Source organism: Sorghum bicolor, chromosome 7 (genome assembly GCF_000003195.3).
Source record: "Sorghum bicolor cultivar BTx623 chromosome 7, Sorghum_bicolor_NCBIv3, whole genome shotgun sequence".
Classification (NCBI taxonomy): Eukaryota; Viridiplantae; Streptophyta; class Magnoliopsida; order Poales; family Poaceae; genus Sorghum; species Sorghum bicolor.
Genome location: NC_012876.2, coordinates 63045682 through 63070330, shown reverse-complemented (window position 1 = coordinate 63070330; position 24649 = coordinate 63045682). Strand labels below are relative to the sequence as shown.

The window sequence follows — 24649 nt, the reverse complement described above, 5'->3', positions numbered from 1 at the left end:
AGGGATATGCGTTGGATTGATAAACGACAACACCTGCAATAATGTATGCTTAGATGAAAGCAGCGACAACCTTCAAGGCTTTTGTAACCTTTTACAATGCTGGTGCAAAGGCAGATGCACCACCGAGATTGAGGCTGTTGCTAGCGCTCCGATCCGGCAATGATACATATATATAGATCCCTCAATCTAGACTTGGATAAGAGAGTCAGGCTAATTATGAAATATGTACCAAGGGAAAAACCGAATATTCTAGTTTTTATTTGTCATTATCAGATTTGAGCCGATTCTGAGTGTGTATCCCTTAATGTATCTGCATTATTCACAGGTAAGACCTTCCCACCCTAAAAGTATTAAGGGCCATGACCGATTGTGGCTATCCGATCGATCAAAATCACATCTACATTATTCTTTTACCTTTTCCTTCGCCTAATTTTCCAAACCATAAATTATGTTATCCCTTTGTCTCGACGGTGTTTGAAGACCTCTAGGTGGCCTACCAATCGATGAGCCGCTTTACATGCTGTATGCCGGAGCGTGCAGAGAGTATCGTCTTCCACACGTGCCGAGAGGACGTCAACGTCGTCGACGGCGAGGGTACATTACTTTTGTGTAGCCGAGCTTGAACTCAATGAAATCAGACGGACTCCACCACTATATATAAACGGAAGCTTTGGCATGCACAGCACGATCACTTACGGGAAGACATCATATCATAATGGGGATAAACAAAATATTCATGCGTGTATAATAATGTATGTATACCAATTGGAATTCATGTCTTAGTGCATTTACATCTGAACTCTTTCAGTGCATACCTCTGAAGAACTCTCTGAACTCTGAAGAGCATACCTTCAGGCTTCAGCAGAGCAATTAGAAGAGCTAAACTTCAGTGCATTTACCTGAGTTACCGATTGCAATCGTGTGATGCCTCATTCTGATGTTGGCATAACACCATCCCTGCACTGTGCACAGCGTCCAATCTTCCTTTAGTTTTTTGCTCTTGTAATGTAATAAATAAAAAAGCTCCACCTGTTCATTTTCAGAACTTCAACAGGTGGTGGACGCCATCTTTTAGGAGCACTTGCATTCCATTTCTTATGTTCTGATTGGAGCCAATGGAATTCAGAGATTAAAGAACTCACTTTGTGACCAAACTCATTGCAAGATTTCAAAAAAAAAAAAAAATCGCAGGATTAGCCCCTTGTAATAATATCACAACCTGTAGTCTTAGGCCAATCTCAATGCATAGTTTTATAGCACAGTTACCAAGACTATAAACTAGATAACCGAGCCATATGAGTTTCATGGGGATGAAACTCCTCTCTCATCTGATGAAACTCCTTCATTTAATGACCCTGCCAAGTCAGCAATTTTACTTATGTGGCAACCTATTTAATGTATATTACATTCTCATAAAACATGCATTGAGACTAGCCTTACTTTCACCACCAAGATTGAGGATATATATACTCCACCACTTTACTATCTCGCATATCAATAAGTTGCAACCTAATTTGTTCTACATACAGTAATCACCGGCACTTTTCCATCAATAATATTCATTATGCTCGGAAGACTACAAAAATCGTTTGATACATCGACAAAACGTGATGCAAAGTGGATCCCATCTCGAAAAATCTTCTTGCTTGTATCTAGTGTATACTCCCTTCGTCCATGAAAGAATTAATTTATAGAGTTATCCTAAATTAAAATTTTTAAACTTTGACCAAATTTCTAGAAAAAAAGCTAAAATTTATGGTATCAAATTAATATCATTAAATTCATCATATAATATATTTTTATATGATGCATATTTATGACATAGATGTTGTTACTCTTTTCTATAAAGTTAGTCAAACTTTAAAAAAATTGATTGACACAGATTTTAGGAATTGAATCTTTCGTGGACGGACGGAATAGTTTAGTATATAGAGGTCTTAAATTCACAAAATGTAGATGTTAGAGAATTCGGATGCCTGCCGGCACTCCAGCAGCATGCAAGAATCTTCCACAGCTTGCATCATTTTGACGTAGTCATTCTACAGCTTTACAAAATATATATATAAGATGCAATTTTAATGTCATGATACGATTCAGGGGCACACAAGAAACAGTATAGAAAACGAAACTGTTTTGGCAATAAAGAGAGAGCTCCAGATATCAGCATGATCTATAATTTTGTGGAGCTCCAGAAGACTAGAATCGCTGACCTGCCGAGTGCCGACCCGGAGGCTGGAGTCCTGGTCTTGGCTGGCCGCCGCCGCCACCACCGCCCGCCTAGCTCCCACCGCCCCACGTTGCCGCCCCACGCCCTGGCTGCAGCCTACGCGCGGAGCCGCGCCGCGGAGGCCACGGCCCGTGCTGCTGCTACCACTTACAGCTTGCCGCGCGCGGCGCAGCCCGCTCGCCGCCGCGCAGCCTAGACCCTAGGGTTAGGGAGCCCGAAGCCGGTGGCGGAGTCGCTTTCGTGAGGGGGCAGGACGCCGGGGCAGCAAGGGTGGTAGACTGGTAGCCGGGTGGAGACATGGAGTGCCTGTTGGGCTAGTGGGCCGGCCTGTGAGGGCTGGATAAAATAGGTCTACATGTTATACCTTATTTTACATATTATTTATATGTATAACATGTGTTCTACCTCCAAGGTCTACATAAAATAAAAAGAATATTGCTTAGACAAAATAGGTGTGGATTTTAGCAAGGAATGAATAAGTTTTTGCTTGTAAATGAAGCAGTCCAAATCTAAAGGACTTCTTTCGTAGTTTCTTGGAAGATAAAGTTAAAATGCTTAGATGTTAAGTCTCCCGGTACTATAAATAGAGGGAGTATGTAACCTTTCGATCTTAAGTAAGGAATAAACAATTCTATAGTTATCATGGTAAGTTATCTACTATATAAAAAAATTCATGATAACAAATTATGATGATAGATTTGTTATGAAAAATGTTATACACAAAATATTATACATAAAAGTTATGAGTATAACCAGGGTTTTCAATTTTAGTATTAAATTTTTTTTGGCCACCCTCAAAACTATAGAAATTTATGAATTAGGCTGAAAGTTCACCGATTTTTTTAGAGACTTGCACATGAAGTATACTTTTTCCCTAAAAGAATAGATCTAAACAAATATTAGCATGATTTATGACTAAAATCTATTGACTAAAATTCCATGTCGCAAACAGAGGCACTCCACTGTTCCACCTTTTCGGTGCCACCAAGAAAGAGCAAGACGACAAAATTAAAGGTCCCAAACGGATTGAGGAAAACTCAACAAACCTCCATCCAACACGGAAGACCCGTGGGTACGAAGATCATCAACGAGACTGGTCCAATGGGGATAGTCATTCCTGGAGAGCATTGTCACGACAATGCATTCCACGATCAAGTGTCTGAGTTTGAAGCTGAGGTAAAGAAGTATCCATGACAGTGTCATTCGTGACCTACATGCATCCGCGGGGATCAAGGCTCGCAAAGGGGTGGTTTAGTTAGAACATGGTAATGCATACTACTACAGCAATAATTCTTATGGTGATCTTGCCTAGTTGATAGTGTATAATTCCATTCGTATTTTTCTAATTTTCATATGGTTCGGTGTATTTCATAAGAGAGACATATATGCAAATAGCTAGGAGCATTTCGAGGGCCGAAGTTGTTGGAGGTTCTGCGTATTTCATACACAGTACCTGATATATCAACTAACCAGACATGATTTTATAACCCACTCAACATATGATAATATAAGCTAAGATACATGAGTAAAGCATGGCTTACATATATATAATCTACACATATTCCGTCCAAGAAATAAAACTGCAGACCATTCTAGCTAGCACGCACCATATGTCTTAGCTAGGTCTGACGATCGAACCTGCGCCGCGCTCTTATCTCATCAATGACGGACGGAAAACTCTGCATGAGCTGGAAGTACCCATCCGTCAGCACAGCAATCTTGAAGTTTTCCTCCAGAACAAAGTAGTCCAGGCACGTGCTCTTCAGCTCCGAGCAGTTGTACATTTCAGCACAGCTGAGAACCTCGGCAACAGTCTCCGCCGATACGCAGTCCCATAGCTTGCGGGCGCACATGAGCTTCAGCCGGTACAGATGGTACATGTCAGCTGCCACGAGCAAATTCTGGAACAAGTCGATGTTGTTGGAAGAGCTCTGGATTTCATCATCCCTTGGTAGTTCATCCGTGTACATGAACCGCAGCAGGACCTGGAACGTTTTCGGCTTGATGTCGTGCAGCGTGATGCAGCGCATCTTGGCCTCCGCCATGGAGCCAAAGAGCTGCGCTTTGAAGACCGGCGAGCAGGCGGCGAGCACGGCCTTGTGCGCACTGAACTTCTCACCGCTGACAGAGAACACCACGTCTGAACCATCGGCGCAGTCCAGGAGGCGGCCGAGATGGCCAGCGATGTCGGAGGCTGGCACTGGTATTGGGTCGTTGTCCCGCTGCTGCAAAACTATGACGCCAAGCATGAAGGTGACAAAACCATCTGTCGTCAAGTAATCCCGCTCTAGATCACTACGTCGCACGAACTGTGGCAAACCCCATCCACGATTGGCTGAATAGCCATCGGGTGGATACACGAGCACACTAGTCCGCACTGAGTGCTCTGATGACGGTTCACCGTCTCTGCCCATCACGAAGCATTCGAAGATGGCCTTCACATTTTTGGACTCGCTGACGAGAAATAGAAAGAGAGAGAGGTATTCACCATTATTGTCGGCCTTGTTTCCATGCGGGTAGGCATCGTACTCTCCAGATGTGGCCCCCAGCGGAGAAATCGTCGGAGCAACATCGTCTGCTGATGGCAAGGTTCTTGGTTGCTGCGAAGTCAAGCTTGAATTCGATGAAACCAGACTCCCAACACGTTGTCATAGAGCTCAGAGATGTGGTTCTTCTTGTATATACTCCAACCTATCCAGGATGTCTCTGAAAAAAGAAGAGGATGAGACTCTTTTGCGAGTGTACCTGATGTGATGAGTATGAGTATATACAGTAGACAGGAGGGAGTTTGAACGGTTCGATTGGCAACCAACACATTCATATACTGTTGATGAACCAGCACGGCATGCAATGCAGCCACCTCAGTTTTGACAATGAACAGAACTTGAGACTCCAGAGCCGCCTTCGTTTCAGCTGCCGTTTGAACCCCCCCCCCCCCCCAATGCCCACCCAGTCCTGCCTAGCATGGCAGCACAGATGCAGCTGCCAAATATGCTGAGAGAAGAAGGTACCAAATATGGCAAATATGCTTGAGCTATGTATGCACCCAGCACAGTTTCAGGAATTGATATCAGGAAAAAAAATAAAGGGACAAGTTTTTTCCATATATCATGACGGGGATGAAGCACGAAAGGTTCTGTACCTCTCATATGCATGTACCCTTAAATAGAGAACTGCAGAACATAAGAGTGATCCTTCAATTTCCAACAAAGCAGACATAAATAGACATCTCTAAGTTTCTGTTCATGTTATACTAAGGAAAACGTTCACATCACTATATTAGACTGCGTCAATTCTAAATACACTCTCTCATATATGAATGAACATCTCACCAATAAAACTATCTGGTAGTACCATTAACAGAGCCAATTCATGCACACTAGTACCAACAACCAAAGACGATATATACAAGTACCCCCCCCCCCCCCCCCAAAAAAAAGTCAAATAATATGGTTGAGATTGGTAAGGATTCCTACTACCTCCACTCAGAATAAATATGATGTTTTAACCCGAATAAATAACCTTTTTCATGCCCATTTTGTTCGACCAGTTTGTCGGAAACGTTATGCTTTAGTCACTAGAGGCAATAATAATAATCCATACAGTACCATCAAGAAAGTTCACACCACTAGAGAACACTGTCATGGTTTTTAATTCACCATCTATTTTCATCAAGCATCCATTACTTAACACTCCTTTTCAACCATGAAAAATATAAAGATATTACCAAGTCACAAACTTTCACACTTGATAATGTAAATTGAAGAAGTACCTGAAAGAGCAGCAAAGCAATAAATAAAAGACTGATTGCTGCTGGCAGGAAAGATCCATCTACAGCCTGGTGTCACAATTTTGAAATTCCCATAGTTGAATGAATCAAGGAGAGAAAGCTATTATGTTAGCATAGACATACAAAATGGTACTAGACCTGAGGCATGACATAAACAGCAACCAAATGCTTCACGGAGAACAGATAACGTATTCGATCGACAACTACATATTTCTGAGGAACTGAAAGAAACAACCTCCTTCTGTTACCTTCTGTGATGACAAGTAATAAATGTATATAGCTAGATACACAAGGCAAGGTGTTGTCTAAGCCTCCAATCCATGTCAACGCGACATTACTTCCAGATTTCCAGTTCTCAAGTGAATCAAACAGCACAAGGTTATATGGACTATATAAAGCAAATTATACCAAATTGCGATCCAATAGGTATTTTATAATCGCAACATGCACAGGTGTCCCCCCTGCGGAAATATCATCGGAGCGGACAGAGAGTCCCCGATGGCGATGTTCTCAACTGAATAGGTTTGAACTCGAGAAAACCAGAACCCGAAATCGTCGCATCCGACTGCATCCTAACACAAGTCGCTTGAACTTTGAACACCGATTTCACAAGCTAACAAAAGCTTAATCTAAATTGGACTGGAGAGCAGCACACGGCACGAGGATACTCACATTCCGGCCTCCGTTGTCAGAGCCACGACTGCACCACCGCGGACTAATGGCTCCTCAAGAACTTCACCACACGCTGTGCACCTCTCGTCGCCTAATCGCCCGGCCGCCGCCACCCGCCGCTCTTGGCCTCGCCTAGGTCTAGCTCACGGTCTCGGGGCGACCGACGGCCGCCACGGCTAGTGAGGATGTGTAGCACTCGTGTGCGGGCCTGGCCCATAATGGTGGTAAGGCCTTCCTTTAACAGTTTGAGCGGGTCGAAGGTAAGAAGCCCATATAAACGTGTGCCCATTCAAAGGACCCGTCCGGATCATAACTCGATCATTATAATTTAGATTAGACATTAGATTATCATAGTAGATTTATAATAATAATAAGAGTGTTTCGGTCTTATGGATTATTATGATTGGTTAAACTTGAGAACTTTCTAGTTTATCCTTTAGGTCTTGTTTGGATGTTGTTGAATTCACCTCAATCCACATGTATTGAAGTGGATTGGGGTGAAATTTAGTTCAAATTCCACTCCAACCCACCCTAACATATGTGGATTGGTGCGAAACCAACTACATCCAAACAAGGACTTATAATTTGACAAGTTAGATATATAACCGATGGGTAAGGTGGACTTTCAACACCCATAATCCCCTATAAGTCGTTGGTCATGAAAAGCCATGATTGAAAATACTATTTACTGATTTATTATGAAAAAAATAGTAAAAAACAATTGAACGGGCTTTGGTCTCACCTGAACTATGGGATTATGGTAGTCAAGAGTTTTGATCATATAATCGATTCTGTTTGGATCAAAATCTGATTATTATAATCACAGGGGTATTCAAATAGGGCCTTAACTGGCCGCCTAACATATGTGCTACACTTTGCCGTCTAAACCTGTAGATGAATTTAAAACACACTCAAACTCAAATACCGAATTACTTGTCTCTCAACTTTCGAAATCAGATAAATTGCAACCTCTTTCTAAAATAGTCTAGGTTAGTTTCAATGCCGAATTTGGCTAATATGCCACGTGGACCCCATATGTCTTCGGTTTTTAGTTATGTGATCTTTTATTGAATGTTGGACACCTAAATCATCACAAATGAAAAAAGTTTGAACTAAACAATTATAGATCTCTTAAAATGCGACAAATTTTGTACTCCATCCGTCCAAAAATAAAAGCCATTATGTAATGCATGCAGATCAAACTTTCTCAACTTTGACTAAGTTTGTAGAAAATGTGTGCAATTTTTATATCTCCAAATAAGTTTATTATGAAAGTATATTCTATCCAATAATACTAATTATGTATTATAAATATTAATATACTTATATATATATATAATTTGTAAAAGTTTTAAAAAGTTGACTACTTGAAAAGCGAGAACGACATGTATTTGAGAGGAGTATAGAGCAAGTCTCCGTCCAAAGTTGTTTAAAGAATTCAAAATTTTGAATATCATAATTAAAGATTTTGAAATGTGTCTCTAAATGATCTCAAATAAAAATATTTTTAACTAAAAAGTTACAAATTGCATTGAAATCTGTAATAATTTGGTATAAACCATGTCAATTGCCAAGGTCATTTGGATTTTTTTTGAGATGTGTGAAACTAAAATGAATATTTGGCCTTTAAATGATCTCATAAAAGTTGTGTCAATTACAAAGTTATAGATTAGATTTAGAGCTACAAAATTGCTATAAAATATGTCAACATCCATGTTCGTTTGAAAAAACAAAAAAAAGAAATCCAAAATCCAAAAACTTTACATCAAATATTTAGGTCTCTAAATAATCTTGGATAAAAATGTTGTGAATTAACATAGATGTGGATCACATTGAGAGATACAACTTTGGTATAGGCCATATCAATGTACTAGGTCATTTGAACAAAAAAAAAATCAAAACTTGATATTCTAGAATGAATATTTGAGCCTCTAAAAGATCTCAAATAGAAACATTGTCAACTACAAAATTGTAGATTGCATCAAACTCTATAATTTTGATAAAAGTTTTTATTCATCCCACTTCATCATATGAAAAGTTAAGGTTTTTAATATAAGAGACCCGAGAAGGCAAGAAACCACTTTAAAAATGGTCAAGGATGGTATTTGATCAGGTTTTGAGTTAAGGGGGTAAGTCAGACATTACTCTTGATTCTTTTTGTTTGCTAAAGTGTTATTAATTCATATTCATATTGAGAATTCCATGAATATTTCAAATATAAATCTACTAATATTCAGTCTAAATCTGTGAGCTAGCCATCCTTTAATACCCAGTAAGCCTCACAAAGAAAAAGAAAAAAGAAAAATGAGGGTAAAGTTAGTGAACATTGGACAGGTACAGTACAGTTCATCATGCACACAGCAGCAGATATCAAATAACCTTTACTAATTTTATAACTCATCACTGAACAAATAATAGATATGCCATGCACCTTACAAAGTGGATTATTATGCAAAAAAGAAATAGTAACATGAGTAAAGCAGCCTGGCACACATATATATTTTATATTCTTGCAGTACTGTTTTAGTTAAACTCAATTGACATCCGGAACAGAGAGGAAAAGAGGAAGCAAACATAGCTAGCTCACGAAAGAAAGCCTCAAGAAACTGCAAACCAATGTAGCACGCACCATTTCTTAGCTAGCTAGTGTCTGAACTCTGAACTCGGGCTCTTATCTCGTCAATGATGGACGGAAAACTCTGCATGGGCTGAAAATACCCCTCGGTTAGCACAGCAATTTTGAAGTTTTTCTCCATGACAAAGAAGTCAAGGCACGTCCTCTTCAGCTCCGGGCAGTTGTGCAATTCAGCGCAGCCGAGAACCTTGGCAACAGTCTCCCCCGATACGCACTCCCATAGCTTGCGGGCGCTGCGAGCTGGTACATGTCAGCTGCTGCGAGCAAATTCTGAAACAACTCGATGTTGGAAGAAGAGCTCTGGATCTCCTCATCTCTTGGTAGTTCATCGGTGTAGATAAACCTTAGCAGGATCTGGAACGTTGCCGGCTTGATGTCGTGCAGCGTGATGCAGCGCATCTTGGCGTCCGCCATGGAGCCGAAGAGCTGCGCTTTGAAGACCGGCGAGCGGGCGGCGAGCACGGCCCTGTGCGCGCGGAACTTCTCGACGCCGACAGAGAAAGTCACGTCGTCGGAACCGTCCATGTGATCCAGGAGGTAGCCGAGATGGCTGGCAATGTCAGAGCTCGGCGCCGGTATTGGGTTGTCCCGCTGCAGAACTATGACTCCAAGCATGAACGTGACGCTGCCGTCCTTGACATAGTCGGACTCTAGAACGCTCCGTTCCACAAACTGTGGAAAGCCCCATGAGCCGAAACCCTCGGGTGGATACACCTTCACACAGCGATTTCCATGCGAAGATGACGGTTGGCCGTCTCTGCCGAGCAGGAAAGCGTCAAAGATGGCCTTGACGTTCTTGGAGCCGCTGACGAGCTTTAGAAAGAGAGAGAGGTAAACAACGCCACTACTGTGCGCCTTGTCTCCATGTGGGTAGCAATTTACTCTCCACACGTGCCCTCCTGCCGAGAAGTCGTCGGAGGGGACGATGTCGCCGATGGCAAGGGTCTTGGTTCCTGCGAAGTCGAGCTTGAATTCGATGAAACCAGACTGCGAAGATGTCGTTGCCATAGAGGTTGAAGATGTGGTTGTTCTTGTAGCTATACTAACCTATCCAGGACGATCCAGGATGAGACTCTTTGCGAGCGTGTATGAGTACTCTATATATACACACTGCAGAGAAGGGAGTTTGAATGGTTAGATTGCCAACCAGCTGGGCCGTATATTGATGAGGGAATGTGAACCAACACGGCATGCGCGATGTAGCGCCGCCTCGGTTTTGACAAGGGACGGAACTCGAGAGCCGCCTTCGTTTCAGCTGCCGTTTGACCCGCAGTCCCGCACCACAGCGGGCGTCCGTGGCCGGCCAACGTGTGCTGCTTTGCCCGTCGGCACACCGCACATGCCAGTTGCACTGCATGCCCGACCAGTCCCGCCTCCAAGGAGAGAATAACGTTAGCGTAAATATACAAAATGGTAAAACTGAGGTATGCCAGAAATGACAACTAAGGCCTTGTTTAGATACACTCAAAAACCTAAAACTTTACAAGATTCCCATCACATCGAATCTTGCGGCACATGCATAGAACATTAAATATAGATAAAAAAGATAACTAATTACACATTTTACCTGTAAATCACCAGATGAATCTTTTACGTCTAGTTGCTCCATGATTGGATAATTTTTGTCAAATAAAAATGAAAGTGCTACAGTGTCAAAATCCAAAAAGTTTTTGATCTAAACAAGGCCTAAGGCTTAGATCCGAAAAGTTTTTGGATTTTGACACTGTAACACTTTCGTTTTTATTTGACAAACATTGTCCAATTATGGAGTAACTAGGCTTGAAAGATTCGTCTCGTGATTTACAGGCAAAGTGTGTAATTAGTTTTTGTTTTCATCTATATTTAATGTTCCATGCATGTGCCTCAAGATTCGATGTAACGGGGAATCTTGAAAAGTTTTTGGTTTTCGGGGTGAACTAAACAAGGCCTAAATGTTTCACAGAGAAGGAATATTTTATTTCATCTACTTATTACTCCCTCTGTCCCTGAAAGCTTCAACTCCTAGAATCCGTGCCAGTTAAACTTGTTTAACTTTGATCAACTTTATAGAAAAGAGCATCAATATCTATGACATAAAATGAGTATCTTATGAAAATATATTCGATGATAAATCTAATGGTATTATTTTGGTACTATAAATCTTAGCGTCTTTTTCTATAAATTTGGTCAAAGTTTTAAAAGTTTGACTTAGGACAACTCTAAAAGTTGCAGCTTTCAGGGACAGAGGGAGTATCTTGTTTGGTAAGATTCCTTTAAAAAAGTTTTGGTTCCTTTTTTTCACTGAAAAACGGCTTTAAACGATTTTCCTAATAAACCGTTTGGTAGAGTTCTCCCGAAGGAGCAGGAGCTGGAGTTGGAGTAGCCCTACTAAACGAAGCCTATATGTCTAAGAGCAACCTTTGAGGCAGCGAGTCACCATTCTTTGTGTGAAATGGTGTCATATTGTGGTGCAGCGTGCAGGGGACAAAGAGACCAGGACCCAGTGGCGGAGCTCGCAGTCAATCCAAGGGGGGGCCAATTGCTACAGTATAGCAATAGTTAGGTTGCGGTTACCACGTGGTATGGCAGCACTAGTGAGCGACCGAGCATATTACCATGGTGCCTTCAAGCAGTTAGATGCGGCTTGTGTTGTTTGCAATCAATAGTTCAAAATCATGAAGGCTTGTGTTTGATTCTAGCTAGATTTACGTACCATAATGAATTTGTTGCATCTTTAAACATCCAAATCATTTGAATGAGCTGAACTCTTTAGAAAATTTTCTTGGGCAAGGGGGGGCCGCTGCCCAGGTTGGCCGATGGGTAGCTCCGCCAGTGCCAGGACCTACTGTGGAGAAATTTCGTGGTGGACAAGGCGATAATGTGACTACAAGAGTCGGGCAGCAGTGGTGAGACTAACTCGCGTAGGCCTTGTCTGTCGAATCTAACACCATGACCAGGAGAAAGTTGGTGACTGGAAGTGTGTACCTTGATGGATCTCTAACCTAGACTAGGGGGTCATATTTTAGCAAACAATACAACGGAATATATCACCGCATCTCTAGAAGTTCACCCACTTTATCCTTAGCTCTTTACTTACCGTGTTTATTGCTTATATGAGTGTATTTGGTTTGTTTCCTATACAAGCTTGTCTAGTAAAACTAAGCCAGGCTAGCCTAAGTCTATCCCTAGCAAGCAAGACCCGTTTGTTTGGTTGCTTACATTGCTGAGCTTGGCTAGGATGAGTTTGTGTTTGGTTGGTTGTCTTAATTTGCATATAATCACCCTCTTCTTTGAGTTGGTGAGTTCACCCCCATCAAACATTTTTGTTGAACATGTGGTGAGCAGAGAATAATGTAGCGAGCACCTTCCACCATGCCATGGCCACTAGGGCATCTTCAGCGAGGAGCACAATTGTAAGATGTGAGCACCTCCTGGCGATGAGGTCGTGGCGAGGAGGTCATGATGAGGGGCTCTGGCGAGGAGGTCGTGACGAGGGCCTTCGACGAGCAGGCCATGGCGAGCACCTCCATGGCGAGAAGGTCGGGGCGAGGACCTCCAACGAGGAGCTCATGGTGAGGATCCCCATGTGCATCTCCGTGCGGGGACCTCCATTTGCATCTTCGGCGAGGACCTCCATGGGCGAGGACGCGCGGTGGCCATGGTGCGCGTGCAGGCCGCACACGAGAAGGGCACGACAAGGAAGTGGCCTTGTAACGAGATGGGGCGAGGAAGTGTTGGTCCTGTGGTGAGATCCAAACATGGCGCACGTAGAGGGAGAGGGAAGAGTGGCGGCCATGCCATCTTGTCCACCGCGCGTGGAGGTGCACCAGCGGGGGATGAGGACGACCATGGAGAGGGAGCTGGCGGGGTGGGCGTTGGGACTGTGGGGGTGTGGTAAAATGCATTGGGAGGTGAGGGGAAGAACACATAGGGCTAGTTCGGGCCTCGCCAGGGTGGAACGCTCGATTCGCTCGTTCAAGTTGTGCCAGACCCCGAACGTACGGCTTGCCAACCCTGGCCTGGCTCCAGAGGCTGAATAGTCAACTAAACAGACTGATTTTGGCCTCAGGGAGCCATGGCTGGGTCTAGATAGACAACCAAACACACCCTATATGTGTAGAGACGGAGCCACCACTAGGGTTGCTGCCCTTAGTCCCTTTGGCTGGGACAAATCGAGCATTCGAGCTAGAAGCAAGACGGTGGACGATGGTAGCAGCACTTCCAATCTCCACACCGTGCTCCACTCCAAGCTCGACTTGGTCCTCAGCGGCTCACCACTCCCGCTGATTTGCTACCGCTGCACCTAGTGGCGTAGCTAGGGGCTAGCAGGGGCCAAGCCCCCCCCCTCTATGGTCTAAAATTTTGTATATACTCCTACTTCAGCTACTAGCATAAATAGTTATTTTGAAGGAAATAAGTTCGTAAAGGTATTATTTCTATGGCTTTTCTTTGTCTCAGCCCTCCCTAATTTGTTTCTCTGGCTCCGCCTTTGACTGCAGCGGCTGTCGGCGAAATTTTAGATGAAATATTAGATCTAGTCACTATTTTTATAATTTTTTTGGATGCATTTGCACCCCTAGTTAACATGTGGCTTCGCCCCTAGTTTCGTTGATACACACTCCTATAACTTGTGGGCGCACATGAGCTTCAGCCGGTCCAGCTGGTACATGTCAGCTGCTGCAAGCAAGTCGAGTTACAGATCGACGCCGGAATCAGAAGACCTCCGGTCCTCATCTCTTGGTAGTTCATCGGTGTAGATAAACCGCAGCAGGATCTGGAACGTCGCCGGCTTGACGTCGTGCAGCGTGATGCAGCGTGTTCTGGCGTCCGCCGTGGACCCGAAGACGGGCGAGCGCCGAGCGGGCGGCGAGCACGTACGGCCCTGTGCGCGCGGAACGTCTCCTCGGTTTTGAGAAAGTATATAGAACTCGAGATTCCAAACGATTATGGTAATTGGCACCGTTAATCGGCACCTGGAGCTCTCTTTACCCCGCATTATAGCAAAGGCAGCCGCTTCGTTTCAGCTGTCATTTGCCACGCACCCCTTTCTTCCGACGAGTGGGCTTGCCATGCCATGCCGCTCAGGCGATCCTCAATGGGAGTTTCATGATACAGTTTCCAACACATCAATATTTTGGAAACAGTGCATAGGAGTTTCATGGGGATGAAACTCTCTCTACTCCCATGAAACTCTTACCATCTCTCTTCATTAATATAGCGCCACATCAGCATATTTAATGTGCATGAAACTCTAATAAAACCTCCATTGAGACTGGCCTCATCAGTCTGCTAAACGTGTTCAGATCAGAGAAAGAACCTACTGAAATTTTACAGGAATGTTTTGAGGGAGCCACAAACAAGCCCAGCAGAAAACAGAAACACAGGCGCTGCATTTTCCGCGGTTTGAATGCCCAAAACGCTGATTATGTGTATGTGTTACGGCAGCCGTCAAGAATATTTTGTGCAGAGGATTCAAGTCTTGAGGTGTTTGCATACTCACCAATCACAGTTTTTAAGGAACTGATATCAGGAAAAGAATTAAAATAAAGTGGCAACTTTTCCAAATGTCATGACAGGGATCAAGCAGGAAAGGTTCTGTACGTCTCGTGTACCCTTAAATAGAGAATTGCAAAAGATAAGACTGCACCTTCAAATTCCAACAAGGCAGACTCACATACACATCTCTAAGTTTCTGTTCATGTTATATTAAGTACCAGGCAAAACATTAAAAAAAGACTGATTGCTCCTGGCCGGAAAGGTCCATCTATGGGTGTGACAATTTTGAAATCCCCATAGTCAAATGTATCAGGGAGAGAAGGCTGTTATGTTAGTGTAAATATACAAAATGGTACACCGTACATAACTGAGGTATGACAGAAACAGCCTTCTGTGATGACAAGTAGCTGTGTACATTCAGATACACAGGCAGGGTGTTGTCAAGCCTCCAATGCATGTCAATGCGACATTACTTCCAGACTTCCAGTTCTCAAATGAATCAAACAGCACAAGGTTATATGGACTATAAAGCAAATCATACCAAATTGCGATACGATAGGAATATTATATTCACAACATGCTTGGGGGATTAAGCTTATTTTTACAAAAATAAAACCCAAAAGACAAACTAGTCTACTAGTTTAGCATAACCTCCTTGGCATTGCATCTGAGTTATGTGCCAGTACCATCCACCTTGCCTACCATATCAGTATTCCTTGGCAGATTCTTCATTCAACAATGCAAGAAATATAGTGCCAAGATCAGGCATTCAGTTCGTCAACAAAAACTACATATCATAATTCCTAATATGCTCAGAAATCTACAAGACAGTCACCATCGTCCAAAATGGCACATTGAATCCATGGTTGAACACGTAGACTATATACATGGAGGTTTCAGCATGTTATATATTAAATCTCAACCCTCTGTTTCAGCTTAGCAGCAAGATCAGGAAATTCCTGCACCAACCACATGAAATCAGCTGTGAACACTATCCTCTTGAAATTCTTCTCCGCGGCAAAGAAGTCAATGCACTTGCTCTTCAACTCTGCACAGCTGTGCGTCTCGGCACAAACTAGAGTAGAAGCAAATGTATCCACTGAGATAATGCCCCACAGCTTCTGAGCACACATCAGCTTCAGTCGGTCCAATGCATAGCGGTCAGCCGCAGCAAGTAGATGGCGCACCATTTCAGTGGGAGAGCCTCCAAGCTCATCATCTTCAGGCATCTCATCCGTGTACATGTAAGCAAGCATAGCTTTAAATATTGCTGGTTCCATATCCTGCAGTGTGATGGATGATGCTGTGGCTTCGTCCATGGAGCCAAAGAGCTCAGCTCGAAAGACTGGCGAGCGGGCAGCAAGAATAGCACGGTGAGCTTGGACCGTCTCGCCTTTAAGAATGAATGAAACATCTGTCCCAACATTGGAGTCAAACAGACAACCAAGATCAGAACCTATGTTGGAGGGTGGCACTGGAATGGTGTCGGCACCGAGAACTATGATGTTACATAGAAACGTGACCCGACCATTTGCCACACAGACTGACTCAAGAACGCTTCGCTTCACAAACTGACGCCATCCCCAGGTTACAGGGCCTTCAGGGTATTCGGGACATTCACACGAGTAAACCTTGACAAACCTCTTATAAAGTGAGAAATTAGAGTCAGATGCTCCATCTTCTCTCCCCAGGCAAAAAGCATGGAAGATGGTCCTGACGCCTTTCGAATCGCTAATAAGCTCGAGGTACAAGGAGACGTACTCGCCCTTTTCATCTTCCTTGTCCCCACGAGGGTAGCAGTTAATCTTCCAGAGGTGTCCCCCGGCGGAGATATCATCGGAGCAGACCAAGTCCCCAACGGCCATGTTCTTTGTCTCTGAATAGTCAATTTTGAACTCGAAAAACCCAGAGCCCGAAATCGTTGCATCCGATTGCATCCTAACACAAGTCGCGTCAACTTCAACACCGATTCACAAGCTAACAAGGGTTTAATCTAAATTGGACTGCAGAAGATCGAACAGCAAATGAGGATACTCACATTACGGCCTCCGCTGTCGGAGCCACGCCGGCACAGCGGTGGAGTGATGGATCCTCTGGAACTTCACCGCACGCTGTGCGGCGCTCGTCGCCTACTCGCCCGGCCGCCGCTACCCGCCGCCGACAAGCCTCGCCTAGGTCTAGCTCGCGGTGTGGGGGCGACCGAGGACCGACGGCCGCCACGGCTAGCGACCACTCCTGTCGTGGGCCTGCCTCAAAATGGTGGTAAAGCCTCCCCTAACAATTTGAGCGGGCCGAAGGTCAGAAGCCCATATAAACGTGTGCCATTCCATGAACAGTTGGTGGTAGGCCCATTTGCCCCAAGCCGAGTGTGTCGGCCATCAGCCTGGCACTTTTTAACCACAAACCACAATACGGTTCAGTATTCGGCTTCGGCTTCGGTTTTTTATTCAAACCGAACCGATTACCGATATACATCTCACAGACCAGAAAGCACAGACCCCAGCCCACCACGGCCCATCAAGGCATCAACCATCCATCGTTGTGAATCCCATCTATAGTTGGCCAAACGGGCGGTCCGGCCCTGGCACTATACGGCACTATACGGCACTATGTCTATCGTGCCGTGCCGTCTCAGGTCATCGTGCCAAACTCTCGACCCAGGCACGGCACTATGGCTCCTTAACCGTGTCGTGCCGTGCCGATAGGCACTGTGGCCCATCGTGCCCGTGCCGGCTCGTGGCTTTGGGAGAAGTCGAGAAGCTCATTGCGCCCTGTCTCAAGGAGAAGATGAGCGCTACCGCTGTCGTATAGTCAGGCGGGAGAAAGAGTGGTCGCAACAAAGATGTGTCTGCGCCGCCGACTAGGGAGTTAAGGTTTGAAAGTGTTGTGTGATGCTTATGTACATGACTCAGAATACATTTAATGGTCATGATCTATCATCAAAGCATCAGATGATGGAAATAATCGTGCCAGCGTCGTGCCAGCCTATTAATCGTGCCGTGCCCGTGCCGGCACTGCGGGCCGAAGTTGCGGCCCAGGCACGGCACTACCATCGTGCCGTGCCTGGACCGTGCTTTTTAGTGTCGTGCTCGGGCCGGCCCATCGTGTTAGTGCCAGATGGAAATCTATAATCCCATCTATCCATCCGCATTCGACCATCCAGTAGCTGCTGAGGCGCCCCCATTCCTAATTCCCCAACAGCCAACACAACAGCTCTGAAACCCTAACTTGTCCTTGTTCAGGCCTCAGCACCAGCACTCGCGCCCAGCACGTGGCAACGGCAGACGCAGACAGCCCTAGCACCAGCAGAGCGCGGTTTGGCAGCGGCGGACGGCCCAGCACCAGCAGAGCGTGGTGGCGGCGCCAGCGGACGGCCCTAGCAGAGCACGACAGCGGGTGGCTAGAGCAGGTCGCGACGAGGAGCAGGGCGGCTGGCAGGTTGTTTCTGTTAATTCGATTAAAACCAAAATAGAAAAACCAAAACCGAATTCTATGATTTTCTGGAGAATCGATCGGGTGATATAGGTTTAAAACCAATTTTTTTATAACCGAACCAAATTGTCGGTTAAAACCAAACACCGAGGCTGAGTCGGCTGTACACGTTAGCTGATGACCGGCGGTCTTGGAATGATGAGGCTCTTGACAGCAACTTGTTGCACATGGATGCACAAGCGGCCAGAAGAATTCCACTAGGAAGGCGCATGGTTGGGAGATCGTCATGAGCTTATCCATTCAACAGTGTTTTCTCTCATAACAAATCAGCAACAATAATTTATGTCATGTCTTATCAGCCAAACGAACAAAGCGTTTCGTTCATCCTATCGCCTTCCGGTGGAACAGGAAGTGCAAGAGCGGGATTATGGAGCAGGCGCAGCCTCTCACTCGATCGGCCGCTCTTAATTAATGATCCCCATTAGCAGCGACTATGGAGATGCAAAGTGCCACCGAAGGTTAAGGTTTTCTGGTCCCATGACTTTATACCTTGTAGAAATCTCCATCGTCAACATAGAGCAAATAGATGTGTGCGGCTTCTGTGGCAATAGGGAGGAGTCGACTTATCATGCGTTGACACAGTGTACGTATGCCGTCAGTTGTTGGCAGAAGCTCAAATCTCTCACGGGTATCAAAGCCCCCAAGCTAAATCCAAGAACCTAGACAAGAGACTTGCTGGATAATTCTTGTTGTAAAGATGGAGACCAAGAAGTGATCTTGTGTGGTATGTGGTCGCTTTGGAACTCCAAAAATGATCGGCGACCTGAAAAATCTCCAATAGAACCAAAATACCAACACTCCCTCCATCCTAAATTATAAGTCATTCTAAAAATCTTAAAGAATCAAACTATCCTAAGTTAACCAAATTTATATGATAAAATAATTATTATTATGATACTAACTAAGTATTATTAGGTTCTTCTTTAATTATATTTTCATATTATACTCATTTTTTGTTATAAATTTTAGTATTTCTCTCTATAATTTTGGTCAAACTTGAAAATGTTTTGACTCTCCAAGATTCTTGGAATAACTTATAATTTGGAATAGAGGGAGTACTTTGGAATGATGAAATGTAAAATGCTAAAATTTTCAGAGTTATGTTTAGTTCCATTCACAATAAAAAATTTATTGCTCTCATTATGGCTTCTTGAGGCTTTTTTTGGCCTCTTAATGCCAAAAAAAATGGAGAGTGGCAACAATTTTGCCAAAAAAATTACATGATGTTTAGTTCTATTATACAAAATGATAGACCAAAACTAAAAAATTTTTGAGATAAAAGAGGAACTAAACACACCCATAGTTAGGACGTAAAAGGGCCCAACTTTGATTTACAATTTTTAGAGAGATGGTCAGTCCGAGGTGGTCAATAAGGTGATCGCCATGTACCTACACTGCGTGACTGGTGATTAGCCATGGGCTTGGGTGGACTGGCTTTCGTGGGCGGAGTATTGTTATAATACTTCCTTCCACACCGCTCTTTGTGCTACTTCCTTTGAGGTCGTCTATGGGCATCCACCCCCGCCGATGCTACCGTACAAGCCCGGGATGTGCGCGGACGGAAGTTGCTGATGCCCTCCTTCGTTCTCAGGACGAGGTCTTGGCCGAGGTTCGCCAACGTCTTCTGCAGGCTCAACAGCTCTCTAAGAAATATTATGATGCAGGTCATCACGAGCTAAAGTTTCAGGTGGACGATTGGGTCTGGCTGCGGTTGCTGCACCGTACGGCTCAGTCCCTCATGCCCGGCGCCAAAGGAAAGCTCGGGCCTCGTTATGCCGGACCGTTCCACATCCTTGAACGAGTTGGTGACGTGGTGTACCATCTCCAACTGCCCGAAGGCGTCCGTCTCCATGATGTATTCCATGTTGGCTTGCTCAAACGACACTGTGACGATCCTCTAGCAGCGCCAGGTGTTCTCTAGCCAACTTGGGATGGCCGACTCCTTGATCCCGCCAAGGCGCTCTGGGTCCAGCAACGCCACGGCCGTTGGAATGTGCTAATCTAGTGGCACGGCCTTCTCGAAGAAGAGGTGACGTGGGAAGACGTCGATGAGTTCTGCTCCTTCTACCCTAACTTCTTGAGGATGAGTTGTTTGCGCAGGCGGGAAGAGATGTTATGATAGGCGTCAAGTATACAAGGCGCAAGCCCACTAGTGGCTAGGCGCAGCCAGAGGGCTAAAGGCCCATATTTATCTTATTATTCAGTTATTTAGATGACTATTATTATTTAGAGAGAACTATAAATATTTATAAGAACTTGGAGATTGGGTTAAGCAAAAATAATATTTTGTTTCTGGCTTCCTCAGGGAGCCAGGATTTGCCCTAGCCGCCACCTACCCTAGCTGCGCCACTGCCACCCTTCTTCCTTGCGAGATCACAGCGCCCCGCCATGGTAGCCGCCACCTACTCTAGCTGCGCCACTGCCACCCTTCTTCCTCGCGAGATCACAACGCCCCGCCATGGTCCCTCGCGACTCAAGCCTTGTTCCCCGATCTGTCATAGCTACAACCTCCGAACTGTCAAGGGCAGGACCCCGGTTCCTATCAGGTACCAATTCATGGCATCACAAAATAAGCACCTGATGTTTGTCATGCGTGGCTGGATATATTATTTCGAACAGACTGCTCTGGTATACTTAACAATAATTCACATTCATATGACTAATAGTAACATAATAATATGCTCAAAAAGGATACCATGCTAAATATATGCTCGCACACCTGAACTCTATACATTGATATTTGCTTTTGCAAGCTATATACCAACTGTACCCCTCAGTTCAGCACCAAGGACTGAAAATTCCTACAACAGCACCACAAAACCTTCAGTGAATGCAGCCACCTTGAAATTTTTCACCATGGCAAGGAAATCAATGCACTTGAACTTTAGCTGTGGAATGTTATACGTCACAGCACTAAGCACAAGCTAAAAATGAAGCTGCAACATCACTGGTAAATTTCCCGATGAATTGACTGCACAAATTTGCTTCAGCCTGTCCAGTGCATATCGTTATGTGGCTGGTGGGGATCGAGGGAGATGGATTGGGATAGAAGGAGCGGCGGCTGAAGGCTTGAACAGTACCCGCGCTACAGTACCTGTGGGTACTGTTCATAGGGAGGCGGCTTTGAGAGCAAGAGAGGAGGCTAGGGTTTTTGGCGCTAGGAACGCCGGCCGCGGGGCTCTACCCACGGCTGGCAAGAGAGAAGGGATTTCCTTCTAATCTCTTGCTTGATTAGATTGATACATCTCCTCTCTTTATACAGAGAGGTTTACTTGACTTACAAGGAAGACTTACTTGACCCCTAAGCAAGCGACTAATTAACCCTAATGGACTAAGGCCCAATAGGTCCTTGACTCTTCTAACAATATCACTCAGCAGCAGCAAGTAGATGTTGCATCATCTCTATTATATAGTCTCAGTTCATCTTCAGGCATCTGTGTACATGAAGTCATGAACCGAAGCATAATATTGGAAGTGGCAGGGTCGACGTCCTGTAGCATGATGGATGGCACTGTGTCTTCTGCCCATTAAGCTGAAGAGCTCTGCTCTGAAGACTGGTGAGAAAACAGCATGACAGCACAGTGAGCAGGAAAGGGAATGACTCCCGCCCACAATGAACAATACATTGGACCCGACGTTTCAATTGCTCCAATGAAGAAAAACATGAAAGACCAACAACAGGGGGCACAAAGATTAGACAGATTGCCATGGATAAGAGTTCTATGCACCAACATCTCAGTGTTACCAATTTGAAATGCCATTTGTCAAATGAAATTAAGCAGCAAAGCTTAACTTGCGAGTATGAACATGCTGGAGGAGTGGAGGTACTACAAGATTGAAAGTAAATGATGGTGGAGCATCACTGAGTATATTACAAACCATTCATCCAGCCAAGTGTACTACGGTCTACTGACAGATAGCTGAATATACATTAATGCATAAAATAGCTAATAACTTGAAAGCTGCCATCACACGCACCCTACTTCAGGACTGTACATATCCATGAGCACAAGGGGCTATGTTACTCCATAATTTGTCGAAAAACATGTAACTCCATAATCCTAACTAAAAGTCTAGAATACTAATTTAGCATAACCACTTAACTACCATTAATTTACATGAGTGGTCCCACACTTTAACTTGGCAGAAACTTTACCAGGTACTGCAAGAACAGTTAGTTACGGGCACTTGATCCATCACCACACTAAATCTATGATTGCACACTCGAAGTATAGACGTTAAGGTTTAAGATTGCCCAGTAACCCTCCTCCTCAGCTCAGCAGCAAGGGATGGAAATTTCTGCAGCAGGATAGCAAAACCATCTGAAAATGCTGCCTCCTTGAAATTTTTCTCCACACCAAAGAAATCCAAGCATTTGTTCTTCAACTCTGGACAGTTGTATGTCTCAGCTAAAACTAGAATAGAACCAACTGTATCGACCGAGATATGTCCAATCAATTTCCAAGAACAAATGAGCTTCAGCCGGTCCAGGGCGTACCGGTCAGCTGCAGCAAGTAAATGCTGCAGCATATCAGTGGGAGAGTTCCCAAGCTCTTTGTCTGCAGGAAAGGAATCGGTGTACATGAACCGGAGCATAACTTTAAATGCCGCAGGCTCAATGTCTTGCACCGTGACAGTTGACATTGTGGCATCTGCCATTGAGCCAAAGAGCTCTGCTTTGAAGACCTGGGAGCGAGCTGCAAGCACAGCCCGGTGAGCAGGAAAGGTCTCGCCATCCAGAACATGAGTCGGGCATGAAAAGAAATGAAACACATTCTGGCCAGATCGAACAACAATCCGAGGGCAAGCTAATGTAGTCCAAATCAAACAAGCCTAGGCAGACGCTTGGAAGCGAGAAAAAAAATTATTTTATAATGTTTGAACACAGGAATCACAACCAGATTTTTCAATTTCTCCTAGTAGCATGGGGTTCTCCTAGTGTTTTAGCATTCAAAATTTAGTATAAACTTTCTCTAGTAAATACCTCCTAGTGAGGATTCCCTAGTGTTTTGACTAGTGGTAGTGTTTTATTACTAACTAAAAACACTAGGAGAACTCCACCATTTTGGTAGTGAATTAAGGTAGAGCCTCGCCCATTTAATCGATCTAGTTTGCAACCTCAACGCGTGGTATTGCAATCAACCTCTACTCACTATTCATAGTTCAATCTACTCACTGATTCATAGTATTCTTCAGGAAGTTGTTTGCTTTTGAATGCCATTGACACCGCCGAGCCAGTCTCCAGGTTTTCCAAGCTCTTTATCAGCATCAGATTTTAGCATAATCTATTAGATAGTTTAATAGTGATGTGAGAGGTCAGTGTTGAGATTAGATGTCAAAAACTTTGTCTAAGATGGATCACAACGCAGTCATGTTTGTGCCCTGCCAGGACTAACGAAATTATTTCACATATGAAAAAAAAAGTTACTGTAGACTCTCTTTGGTTCTTGAGGAAGAGAAATATTTTCAAAACTTATATTCAGTTTTAGCACCAATGAATAACATTTAGGCATGTGATAACTATCAATGTTATATTTGGTCTAAATCTTGCTCCTGCAGGTTATTATTTTTGACACCAGCCTGCAAATTATAGTTGTGAAGAAAGGTATAATTAAGTGGAAGTATGGTTAATCATACAATTAAAAATTAAAAAAAAGTTATAATGACAATAGAGATTTTGGTATTTTAAAGACTAAGACATGAAACAATTTGGCCTTTCACAAGATTGAACTCTATTTCTATAGATCCTAAATAAGAATGCAACAAAACACCTTACTAGAGAATGTTCAGAATGCCCGGCAACAATAACAAACTTATACATTGATTGTTGTAGATAAGTGTCTAGCTTGGTAGAGGGCATCAGTAAGTAGTTCAATATTTATAATTATGTTTTTGAGGCATTTATAAATTGTTAAAGGAAAGTGTACGTATTAAATTTAATTAGAGCTAAGGGCTACTAAAATTGCATATATTATTACCTGAAGCATTGAACTATTGTTATATAGGATATTAGTGTTCCTTATGAGTTCTCTAATATCCATGTATTTGTGCATCTTGACCCTAGATCATGAAAAGAAATGGCCTTTCGCAGGAGATCAGGACATTCCATGCCCATTGAATGACCTGCAGTAGGTAATAGGTATATCATATCTCTATTGTTATGAATTCGATCGAGGAAATTTTTGAAGTAACACAAGGATGCGAAGCTTTGGATGCTTACTGCTAGATGGAAGAAGGAGCAGAGCAGCAGATAAATGCTCAAGACCATGGAGTTTTTGTGCAAAATCTTCTTGGTAGTAGCAACCTTTTGGCCGACAGCCCCCGTCTGTTGATGCAACAAGCATTTGCATTCTGTCAA

General features: G+C 43.9%; 4 protein-coding genes and 1 long non-coding RNA gene across 6 annotated transcripts; all 5 read right to left on the bottom strand.

The window, feature by feature from the left end:
- LOC110436887 lies at nt 316-2543 on the bottom strand. Of its 2 annotated transcripts, none has more exons than XR_002454768.1 (2): nt 2211-2543; nt 316-1666 (listed from the first exon to the last, which is right to left on the bottom strand). It is a non-coding gene; the product is annotated as an uncharacterized LOC110436887 (long non-coding RNA). The 2 variants fall into 2 exon arrangements; XR_002454767.1 differs by having other exon boundaries at nt 316-1102.
- LOC8063990 (BTB/POZ and MATH domain-containing protein 1) lies at nt 3689-5382 on the bottom strand. The gene is made up of 4 exons (XM_002444691.2): nt 5370-5382; nt 5177-5261; nt 4716-4861; nt 3689-4460 (listed from the first exon to the last, which is right to left on the bottom strand). Exons 1-4 carry the CDS (start codon nt 5380-5382, stop codon nt 3847-3849), a joined length of 858 nt encoding a protein of 285 aa, XP_002444736.2. The 3' UTR covers nt 3689-3846.
- On the bottom strand, nt 9472-10332 carry LOC8063989 (BTB/POZ and MATH domain-containing protein 1). The gene has a single exon (XM_002444690.2). It carries the CDS (start codon nt 10330-10332, stop codon nt 9472-9474), a length of 861 nt encoding a protein of 286 aa, XP_002444735.2.
- On the bottom strand, nt 15338-17029 carry LOC8063987 (BTB/POZ and MATH domain-containing protein 1). Its single transcript, XM_002444688.2, has 2 exons — nt 16838-17029; nt 15338-16737 (listed from the first exon to the last, which is right to left on the bottom strand). Coding segments are annotated over exons 1-2 (1029 nt in total). The 5' UTR covers nt 16840-17029; the 3' UTR covers nt 15338-15710.
- LOC8063985 (BTB/POZ and MATH domain-containing protein 1) lies at nt 22537-23512 on the bottom strand. Its single transcript, XM_002444686.2, has 2 exons — nt 23468-23512; nt 22537-23067 (listed from the first exon to the last, which is right to left on the bottom strand). The coding sequence occupies exons 1-2, from the start codon at nt 23510-23512 to the stop codon at nt 22537-22539; spliced, it is 576 nt and encodes a 191-aa protein (XP_002444731.2).

Bases quoted from the DNA above. Each gene is read 5' to 3' on its own strand.
- LOC8063990 (XM_002444691.2), bottom strand. The intron at 4,862-5,176 runs GTGGGCATTGGG...ACGTGTTGGGAG, and splicing joins GCCATGCTAGGCAGGACTGG to TCTGGTTTCATCGAATTCAA. The intron at 4,461-4,715 runs GTGAATACCTCT...TTGGCGTCATAG, and splicing joins AAACAAGGCCGACAATAATG to TTTTGCAGCAGCGGGACAAC.
- LOC8063989 (XM_002444690.2), bottom strand. From the start codon at position 10,332: ATGGCAACGACATCTTCGCAGTCTGGTTTCATCGAATTCAAGCTCGAC.
- LOC8063985 (XM_002444686.2), bottom strand. From the start codon at position 23,512: ATGGCATTCAAAAGCAAACAACTTCCTGAAGAATACTATGAATCA. The intron at 23,068-23,467 runs GTGAGTAGATTG...CGATCTGGCCAG, and splicing joins CTGAAGAATACTATGAATCA to AATGTGTTTCATTTCTTTTC.